The 11,493-nt window shown below is 37.1% G+C and overlaps 2 protein-coding genes across 4 annotated transcripts in view; one reads left to right on the plus strand and one right to left on the minus strand.

Annotated features, from left to right (window-relative positions):
• Positions 1-11,493, plus strand: part of SPATA9 (spermatogenesis associated 9) — a 75,016-nt gene that overhangs the window by 48,249 nt on the left and 15,274 nt on the right. Inside the window, 1 exon segment of the mRNA XM_027100585.1 lies at positions 9,370-9,610. Coding sequence (XP_026956386.1) covers positions 9,370-9,610 — 241 coding nt within the window.
• Positions 1-11,493, minus strand: part of RFESD (Rieske Fe-S domain containing) — a 38,701-nt gene that overhangs the window by 2,375 nt on the left and 24,833 nt on the right. The gene's annotated exons all lie outside the window — the stretch shown is intronic.

An 11,493-nucleotide genomic window follows, 5' to 3' on the forward strand; every position in this document is an offset into this window, starting at 1 on the left:
CGCTGAGGTTTGCAGCAGAGAAAGGGTTTATTCAAGAGACAGCCAAGTGAGGAAACAGGAGAGCAAATCTCTGATCCACCTCCCCAAAGGCAAGGGGCTTGGATTGTTTGTGCATGAAGAGTATAGCGTAGTCAGAGAGGCCCGTGAAGGTGTTTGGAGGCAGGAAAAAGGTGAGGTAATGTCTGCTCTTTGCAGGCATATCTGAGTTACATGCTTCTTCACAGGATGTATGTTCAGAAAATGTGGGTGTTAGCATGATCTGGGGGTGGAACTTTTGGCCCTCAGATGTCAAAAGGTCACCCATTGCACACCTGAGCAGGCTCAGTTGAATGGTCAAGTGGTCTTGACCAGTTTGAACTGGGCAAGATTAGCTCCATGTTTCTGAAGCAGCCATTACTGTAGCGACCCATATGTCAGAGGTGTTATCTGTAGGGGGTGGTTAAAGGAGTCTTGTGATATACAGTATTTGTCTAAGGTATGTGAAGCTTGGAAGGTACGCAATTTGCAGGAACAATTAAGGCAAGTTTGATGAGTGGAGGCAGATTACAAGCATAGGGATTTTTAACAAGACTCTCCCGTATCTGCTGTTCTGTAAGACAAGCTAAAGAATTGCTGTCAGTCGCCAGTTTCTGTTAACCCTATGGGGCACAGGTTCAGAATGAGCTTTTTAACCTTGTGGGGCACGGTTTCACTGGGGATGCACCAGTGATGTCTGGAAATTACTTGTATTGGCACTGGGGTTTCTAAATATAATGAGAGTAGAACTGTAACTAGAGTGTTCTATAATTCAGTTGTATATTTGTCTTTGGTGAGTTGTTTCTTGTGGGACACTATCATTGTGAAAATTCACAGAGCACGTTGTGCACTGAAATCTTTCTGGGTAGTTTCTAATTTAATATTTGTTATATTTTTCCAATATATATCTATGCTAACTTGTTATATTTTTCTGATATTTTTCATTCATTCACTGAAATGAATATATTTATAGAGCACCCATTATGTACGAGACACTATTCTAGGCCCTGGGGAAAGATCAGTGAGCCAGATGGATATAGAACACTGCTGCCGTAAAACTTATGTCCTAAAAAAACCCAAACTTATATCCTAGTCAAATAGAAAACCAATAAACAAGGAAAATAAACTACAGATTATATTAATGGTAGGTCTTAAGGGGAAGACAGCACATAGCAGAGAAAGGATATGAAGTAGGGGTAGGGATAAGGAGAACAATTGATGGGAAAGGTAAGACCAAGAGAGTCTTAGTGAGAAAGTGATTCTTGAATTAAGACTTAAAGGAAGTATCCACCTCCTAGAGTAATGAAAATAAAAACAAAAATAAACAAATGGGATCTAATTAACACATTATTGACCCAGGGGATTTTTGCAGAAACTAACGCCTGTGGCCGTAATACGTCTCCCGTCAAAAATGTGTTAAACTTAAAAACTTTTGCACAGCAAAGGAAACCATAAACGAAACAAAACCCTCAGACTGGGAGAAAATATTTGCAAATGAAGCAACCGACAAGGGATTACTCTCCAAAATATACAAATAGCTCATGTAGCTCAATATCAAAAAAACAAACAACCCAATCAAAAAAGGGGGGAAGATCTAAATAGACATTTCTCCAAAGATGACATACAGATGGCCAAGAAGCACATGGAAAGATGTTCAGCATCGCTAATTATTAGAAAAACACAAGTGAAAACTACAATGAGGTATCACCTCACACCAATCAAAAAAATCTACAAACAACAAATGCTGGAGAGGGTGTGGAGAAAAGGGAACCCTCCTACAGTGTTGGTGGGAATGTAAACTGGTGCAGCCACTATGGAGAACAGTATGGAGGTTCCTTTAAAAACAAAAAATAGAACTACCATATGACCCAGCAATCCCACTCCTGGGCATATACCCAGAGAAAATCATAATACAAAAAGATACATGCACCCCAGTGTTCATTGCAGCACTATCTACAATAGCCAGGACATGAAAGCAACCTATGTCCATCAACAGAGGAATGGATAAAGAAGATGTGATACATATATACCACATGGAATATTACTTAGCAATAAAAAAGAACAAAATAATGCCATCTGCAGCAACATGGATGGAGGTAGAGATTGTCATACTGAGTGAAGTAAGTCAGACACAGAAAGACAAATATATGATATTGCTTATATGTGGAATCTAAAATAAAGGGGGAGTACAATTGAACTTACTTACAAAAATAGAAGTAGAGTCATGGATATAGAAAACAAACTTATGGTTACCAGGGGATAAGGGAGGGAGGAGGGATAAATTGTGAGATTGGGACTGACATATACACACTACTAAATATAAAATAGATAACTAATAGGAACCTACTGTATAGCACAGGGAACTCTACTCAATACTTTGTAATGGCCTATATGGAACAAGAATCTAAAAAAAAAATAAAGAGTGGATATATGTATATGTATAACTGATTCACTTTGTACACCTGAAACTAATACATTATAAATCAACTATATTCCAATAAAAATTTAAAAAAGAAAAAGACTTGAAGGAAGTGAGGGAGCAAACCTTGGCGTCCTTGAGAATCAAATGGCATAGTTAGTTCAAAGTCCCTGAGATGGGAGTATACCTAACAAGTTCAATAAATAATGAAGGAGGAAAAGGGAGAGAAAAAGACTGTGAGGCCAGGGAGGTAAAGAAGAGGCAGCCTTTGTAGGACCTTGTAGACCATTGTATGTACTTTGGCTTTTACACTGAGTGCACCAGGAGGCCACTGAAGTGGTTGAGCAGAAAAGCAAGATCTGATGTGATCTAATTTTTAATTGTGTCTCTTTGGCTGATGTGTTGAGGAACAGAATGAAAGTAGGGAGGCCATTGATGAGGCTAATTTTCAAGTCTGGAGATGAGATGACAGTGGTATATAAATAAAGTGGACTGAGTGTTGGTACTGGGGCTAGTGAGGAGTGGTCAAATTCTGGGACTATTCAGAGAAAGAACTGAATAAGATTTGCTGACAGGCTGGTTTTATAGATGTACGGGAGTAAAAAGCTGATGTTACTAGAAATTGGAGTTCAGCATTAAAACTGCTGATGATAGAAAAATGGGCATGGCTCTGGAAAAAAGAAAAGTAATGGGGAAAGCAGGATATATATTCAAAGAATGGAGCTCAAATAGAGAAATATGGAGCAGGATTCTTGAATAAATCTGATTAAATGATGCTAAGTTTGTTTTGGCAAATGGTCTTTAAGTACCTTTGTTTATCTCTGAGGTGTTGGTGGTGGTTGGGAGTTGGACTTTCTTTTCTGACATTTGCTGATATGCTCAGATGATGAACATATGACAAAAAAATATCATCTGAATTTGCACACTTTGCCACTGACTCCAGGATGTTTAGGCCAAGGGTCAAAAAATTAAAAAGGGAAAAAGAAGGAAATGAGGACTTCTTAATTTCAGTTCAACATTTAAATTTACACATATGGTTTGGTAGGAAAATACATAGCATAGAGAGGAGACAAAAAGGAAAAGCTGGTACCTCAGGGGGAAAAACCTTTTATTTAAAAATTTTCTGTTAGAGCTAATTTAAAAAAATAACTCATTGAAAGTAAGAGTGAATTGGAACCATCATCATAAACTGGTGACTGTTTATTTAAAAAAGAAGAACGCCTCCTTCTGCATCTTAAGGAATGTAAGTAGCCTTTCCCTGCTGTCATCTTTGTATTCCCAGAGCCACGAAGAACCATTGACCATGCACCCCCAAGCCCAGATTTGGTTTCTAATATACTATTCTTCTTAAAAGCAATAATGGTCTTCTTGGGAACAAATTTATTTCATGTTTTGTGGCAGGGAAAATAAAAGGGGTCAGAAACATATTTTGTTGTTAGAAATAATTCTTTCAGTTATCTAGGAAAGTATCAAAAAAGGAAGGCATTTTAAAAGGGAAATGCAGTCGTCATATTGTAACCATTTAAGCATTAAAGGGAAACAAAAATATTAATTAGGAACAAGTTGAGTCTGTTGGAAAAAGCCATAAACTCACGAGGATACTAAAATGAGAAAGATAACACAAAATGCGCTAAAGCATTATTATAATGCACTCGAATTTTTTAAAATATTGTCTATAATAAATGCTGTATTTTGGTGAACACATTATATGAACCTTGCAGGAAAATTTTTATTAATAGATTATTTATTACAAATAGGCTTATTTTTCTACAGAGATAAAAATTTAGAATTTCTGAAAGAGAGGAAAGTTGAATGGATCAATCTAGTATAATGTTTGGGGGAATGCATCAATACTGGTTAATAGAAATACCTGTGTAAAGTCAGTGAATCCAGGCCAGCACGTACAGATCACTAAGATTTTGTGAAGGAACTCACAAAATCAGAAGAGGGAAACTACAGAATGTTGTTTTGCAACTGAAGAAATGAAGGGTCCATAAAACACTGAATGACCACATAGACAAGGTTTCACTAAAGGTGGAACTGCACACATCCAACTCCTGTTTGCCCTGGCAATGTGGTCCTCACCTCTGGTTACAAATTATAATGAGAGAAAACACAGTACTGTCGGCCCTTGGTATCCAGGGATTCAACCAACCTGTGATTGAAAAAAATTCCAGAAAGTTCCAAAAAGCAAAACTTAAGTTTGTTGATTTACATAGCACTTACATTGTATGAGAGTTTATAAGTAATCTAGAGATGATTTAAAGTATAAAGGAGGATATGCATAGGCTATACGCAAATACTATGCCATTTTATATAAAGAACTTAAGCATCCACGGATTTTGGTATCTTCGGGGGTTCTGGAACTAACTAATCCACATGGGATGCCTAGGGACAACTGTAAATTGTAATCAGAGGTAAAACCAAACTGATTCCAGCTGCTCCACCTTGAGGAGGAGTTAGGAGGAAGAGTCAGTGCAGCAAAGCATAACGTCACAAGAGAAATTGAATCTGTATGTGCAGGAACTTTGGATACTGCAGACAATGTGGTTTCTTTTCAAGGTGTGCATGCAACCAGCTTCGATAATATCAAGTGATTGCACCTGTGTGTTCTTTTCACTTGTTCTACCTACCATGTAACTGCTTGTAAGGATTGCTGTGCTCTAAAGTGGCTTGAAATTATAGCAACTGTAGCAGCCCACAACTTAGTCCATCCTCTATTGTTCTACTGACGAGGAGGGTTGAGACCACAGGTGGGCTACTGGGACATTTTTGCTAAAGTTAATAGATTAAGCCATGGTAGGACACCAGGTGTTGCAGAAGTACATCTTCATTGACAGGCTAGAACAGCTTTTGGTTATCTCCACTGACAAATGCTGAAGAGTAAGAGAAGTACTGAACTTTGATGACAAAAACAGCACTAATAAAATTATGACTTCAGGATAAAAGTTGAGGCATTTAAAATAAATATACAGCATGTTAGCTCTTAACCAAATATATGATGCTTATTGTAGACAAAAAAATCCAAAATATGTTTTGCACTTATATATTTGTGCTCAATAATTAAATGAGATTCAAAGTTGTTTCTTTGTGTTATTAACCAACTCTTTCCCCCAAGTTATGTACTGAAAAGCCAGAATAGCTCATAAAATTACTTAAATGAATAATGGAAATTATACTTGTCTGTTGCCTGGAATGCAGTCTAACCTGTGGTTCACTTTCTGCTAGAACAGAGAGAGAACTACATGTCCTGTGTTTTAGAAATGCCAGAAATTTTTCCTGTCAGAGTGCTCATAGAAGATTTGAAGTTTTCAGAACTACAAGTTTTGTAAGCTTGTGGATTAGTATATAGGGTTTTTGTTTCATTTTTCTTTAAACAGTACAATGCATTGTGTATATATGCTATATTTTAACATTAAAAAATTTAAAGTAAATTGTACATTATGATTATGTATATATGCTATATTTTATATACGAGGCTGTCCACTCTCACCACTTTTATTCAATGTAGGTTTGGAAGTCCTAGCCACAGCTACCAGAGAAGGAAAAAAAATCAAAGGAATCCAAGTTGGAAAGGAAGAACTAAAACTGTCACTGTTTGCAGATGACATGATACTGTACATAGAAAATCCTAAAGACGCCACCAGAAAACTACTAGAGCTCATCAATGAATTTGGTAAAGTTGCAGGATACAAAAGTAATATTTAAAAATCTGTTGCATTTCTATACACTAACAACAGACTATCAGAAAGAGAAGTTAAGGAAACAATCCCATTTACCATTGCATCAAAAAGAATAAAATACCTAGGAATAAACCTACCTGTGGAGGCAAAAGACCTGTACATGGAAAACTATAAGACACTAATGAAAGAAATTGAAGACACACAAACAGATGGAGAGATATACCATATTCTTGGATTGGAAGAATTAGTATTGTTAAAATGACCATACCACCCAAGGCAATCTGCAGATTCAGTGCAATGCATATCAAAGTATCAATGGCATTTTTCACAGAACTAGAACAAATAATTTTAAAATTTATATGGAAACACAGAAGACCCCAAATAGCCAAAGCAATCTTGAGAAAGAAGAACAGACTGGAGGAATCAGGCTCCTGAACTTCAGATTATACTACAAAGCTATACTAATCAAAACAGTATGGTACTGGCACAAAACAGACACATTGGTCAATAGAATGGAATAGAGAGCCCAGAAATAAACCCACACACTTATGGTTAATTAATCTGTGACAAAGGAGGCAAGAATATACAATGGAGAAAAGGCAGTCTCTTCAATAAGCTGTGCTGGGAAAACTGAACAGCTACTTGTAAAAGAATTAAATTAGAATGTTCTCTAGCACCACATACAAAAATAAACTCAGAATGGATTAAAGACCTAAATGTAAGACTGGATACTACAAAATTCCTGGAGGAAAACATAGGCAGAACACTCTTTGACATAAATAGCAGCAATATTTTTTTTTGATCCATCTCCTAAAAAGCAAAAATAAACAAATGGGACCTAATTAAACTTAAAATCTTTTGCACAGCAAAGGAAACCATTGACTAAACAAAAAGACAACCTACTAAATGGGAGAAGATATTTGCAAATGATATGACTGGTAAGGGGTAATGTCCAACATATATAAACAGCTCATACAACTCAACATTTAAAAATCCAACAACCTGCTTAAAAAATTGCCAGAAGAACTGAACAGACATTTTTCTAAAGAGGAAATGCAGATTGCCAACAGGCACATGAAAAGATGCTCAACATTGCTAATCATCAGGGAAATGCAAATCAGAACCACAATGAGATATCATATCACACCTGTCAGAATGGCTATCATCAAAAAGAACACAAATAAATGTTAGTGAGGGTGTGGAGAAAAAGGAACCCTCCTACACTGTGGTTGGGAATGTAAATTGGTGTAGCCACTATGGAAAACAGTATGGAGATTTCTCAAAGAAAACTAAAAATAAAACTATCATATGACCCAGCAATCAGACTCCTGTGTATATATCCAAAAAATCAAAAACACCAATTTGAAAAGATACATGCACCCCAATGTTCATAGCAACATTATTTACAATTGCCAAGATATGGAAGCAACCTAAGTGTCCATCGACAGATGAATGGATAAAGAAGATGTGGTGTGGGCTTCCCTGGTGGCGCAGTGGTTGAGAGTCCGCCTGCCGATGCAGGGGACACGGGCTCGTGCCCCGGTCCGGGAAGATCCTACATGCCGCGGAGCGGCTGGGCCCGTGAGCCATGGCCGCTGAGCCTGCGCGTCCGGAGCCTGTGCTCCGCAACGGGAGAGGCCACAAGTGAGAGGCCCGCGTACCGCAAAAAAAGAAAAAAGAAAAAAAAAAAAAAAAAAAAAAAAGAAGATGTGGTGTATATATACAATAGAATATTAGCCATAAAAAAGAATGAAATTTTGCAATTTGCAGCAAAATGCGTGGACTTGTAGGGCATTAAAATGAAATAAGTCAGACAGAGAAAGACAAATACTGTATGTTATCACTTATATGTGGAATCTAAAAAATACAACAAACTAGTGAATAAAACAAAAAAGAAGCAGACTCATAGATATAGAGAACGATCTAGTGGTTACCAGTGGGGAGAGGGAAGGGGGGGTAACATAAGGTTAGGGGATTGGAAAAAGGGGGTTATTATGGGATTATATGAAATCATGTATGTTAAACTTATGAAAATTGTAAAGCACTGTAGAATTTAAAGAACTTTTCATTCAATTAAAAAAAAACAGATGTCTCAAGTTAATGAATTTAGCACTTTTCTATGTATGGGAAGAAGCAAGAGTCTGGGATCGTTAAAATCATTCCTTTGATATGCACCTTAACTAATAAAAATTTTTTTAAGTAAATTGTACATTATATATTATGTATATATGCTATATTTTATCATTTAAAAATTTTAAAGTAAGCTGGGAAACTATTTGTAACAGTTTTGAATAAGAATTATTATTTGAACAATTCAAACACTGAATGATATTTGAATACGAATTGTTTACTTTTGGGACTTCCCTGGTGGTGCAGTGGTTAAGGCTCTGAGCTCCCAGTGCAGGGGGCCAGGGTTTGATCCCTGGTCAGGGAACTAGATCCCACATTCATGCTGCAGCTAAGAGTTCGCATGCCACAACTAAGGAGCCCATGTGCCTCAACTGAGGAGCCAGAGAGCTGCAACTAAGGAGCCTGTGAGCCACAACTAAGGAGCCCATGTGCCACAACTAAGGAGCCCACCTGCACAACTAAGATCCAGTGCAACCAAATAAATAAATATTTTTTTAAAAGATTGTTTACTTTTGAAAGAGCTCTTTTAAAAAAAATCAATGCAAAAAACAGATAAATCCAGAGAGAAAAATGAAAAATTTATATCTTTAGGCTACTAACTTAACTCTGGATATTTATCCTAAGGAAAAAATCGTATATTCATATAAATATTTAAATACCTGGGGTGGGGCCAATGAACTGTAAGGAGGGTGGGAGATAATTATTGGACACTTAGTATCAGGCACAGTGTACAGTTATGTGGTACTTGTCTCTGCCTGAAGTAGATTTTAAAAATGCACTGGAAACAAATGGGTGGTTGCTGGTAGGGTAAGGGGGAATGGAGGGAGGGAGCAGTGTGAGTGAAACAGGTGAAGGGGATTAAGAGGTACAAATCTCCAGTTCTATAATAAGTAATGGGAATGCAATATACAGCATAAGGAAGATGATCAATAATATTGTAATAACTTTGTATGGAGACAGATGGTTACTAGACTTGTGATATTCATTTCATACTGTTTGCAAATGTCAAATTATATAGTATACCTGAGACTAACAATACTGTACATCAACTATATTTCAAATAAAAAATTTTGAATAAATAAATACTGCACTGGAGAATCACACATCAGTCACTTTTCAAAGGCTTATTTTCCAGAAAAGAGAACCCGTGCAAAAAACATCCAAAATCAGAACGGCTGTTGCTTTAGCCAAGATCAACCGAGGAACATTAATTTGAGGATTAAACAGCATATCCAGATCCTCCAAATCAGTTGCCAGACTTCTGCAGCCTCAGCTTGCTTGCAGACTTTTAGAGTTAAGAGACGTATCTCATCGTCTGCTCAAGGAAGTTAATGCACCAAAGCAACCCCTATATAACATGCAGGTAAGTAAATATTGCATTTGCACAGGCTATGGATCTTTTTTTAGGAAGTATTTTGAAATTGTAAGATTTGGAAAATGAAAATGTAGCACATTTGGTTGTCCTAGATGTAAAACAAGAATGGTTGGATAAGAGAAATAAATAGATGGGCCTTTTTTCAGTATAGTATATTCTCTTGTTTAAATAAATGTGAAGAAGGAAGTAATGCAGACTTTTTTCTCCCTTGTTATTTGATTGAACTAAATGAAACTATCAATTTCAAATGGTTCAACCTAAATATAAGCATGCAAATTACCACCTATGTCAAATCTGAAAGAAATTCTACAACAAGCCTTAAACATGATTGTGCTTTGTGTCCTTTTCCCCATAACCTTGTTATGTTTCCAAGATAATCTTTGGCATAACATATTGAGTATATTTAGCTATAAACTCATTTCGATAGACCTGTCAGTGTCCAGGTCTATTTCAAATATGTCTTCTATGTTGTTTTATTGAGGTCCTATTATATTTTGTCAAAGTTTTTCAGGACCAGTTTCTTTTTTTCTGAACTTTATGGCACAGAACTCTGGGTTTTTCAATCTGGGCATTATTCAAAGCATTCCTTTGTTGAAGGGAGAGTTAAGCCAGAAAGGAGATGTATTAGTTCTTGTACTCGAACAAACCAGAGTTGAGAACGTTTCAGGCATAGCTGGATATAGGTACTCAAATGATACCTTCAGGATCCTGTTTCTCTCTTTTACTGATCTCTTGGCTCTGCTATCTCTGTGTTGACTCCATTCATAGACTGACTTTCCCCTCGTGGTCACAAGATGATTTGCAATTGTTCCCAGGCTACATCCTTCCAGGTTCAATTACAGCGGAAAAGAATGAGTCCTTGACCCAGCATTCTGGCCAAGTCCTGAGGTTCACTCTAAGAGAATGGCTTACCTCTAAACCAGGGAAATGGGGGTGCATTGATTGGCCTAGGACTTGATTACCTGCTTCATTTCTAGAGTAGGGGTTGGAGCCCCATCCAGACAACATGACTTAAGAATGGGGAAAGGATGAGTCCTCAAACAAAAATCTGTGTTGTTTTAAGAATATGAGAAAATAGATGATGGGTCGCTAAAATAAATGAAATATTCAGTATATAGGAATCTGTTTTTAATCAAAGATTTTGACATTTCCAGAAATCATCAGATATTTCAATTATGAGTTGCCTGAGACAACATTTATAAAAGGCACCTTTATAATACCTGATGTTTGAGAAAGTAAAAAATGGTTTCTGTTTGTTAACCATTGGATTTCTGAGCACTATTAAGGCTTATTCCTGTATCTTTAGATCATCAAAAAGAAACATAGATGAACTGTATTATTTTTAAATTCCCAATGAAATGTCTTTCTGAATCTAATGTTTTGCCTTGCTGTTTCTTTCCTTGCATTGTTAGACCCATAGTTTTCATAGAGAGTTGATGTAAGAAGTGTCCTTTGAAGAATATTTCTGTATTTATTATGAACTTATGTTTAAAGACACTGTCCATTATTGTTATTCAGAGTCTTTCTTTTTTCTCCTCTTTGCTAAGTTAAAACTGTGAAGGAGCTGAGATTTTACACTATTTATGAGCTAACAAGTTAGTTTGCCACAGTTATAGAAATACACAGGCACACACACTGACAGAAGAGACAAGCAAAAGCAGCAGCCAGAGCAGTAGCTTGTGTCAGTTCCCACAGGGCAATGTGGTGACAGCCAGATGTTAACTATGCGTGTAGTAAGTTGCATTGCAGGAGAGGAACCTTGAAATCAGGAGACTCATCTTTTTATAGGGATCCTGGCACATCTGCCCAGCATCCGAGAGAGAAGCTGGGGGGGGGGGGGGGGGGGGGGGGGGGGGGGGGGGGGGGGGGAG

Source organism: Aethalodelphis obliquidens, unplaced genomic scaffold, assembly GCF_003676395.1.
Source record: "Aethalodelphis obliquidens isolate GAN/ISIS:26980383/991018 unplaced genomic scaffold, ASM367639v1 scaffold4, whole genome shotgun sequence".
NCBI classification, from domain to species: Eukaryota; Metazoa; Chordata; class Mammalia; order Artiodactyla; family Delphinidae; genus Aethalodelphis; species Aethalodelphis obliquidens.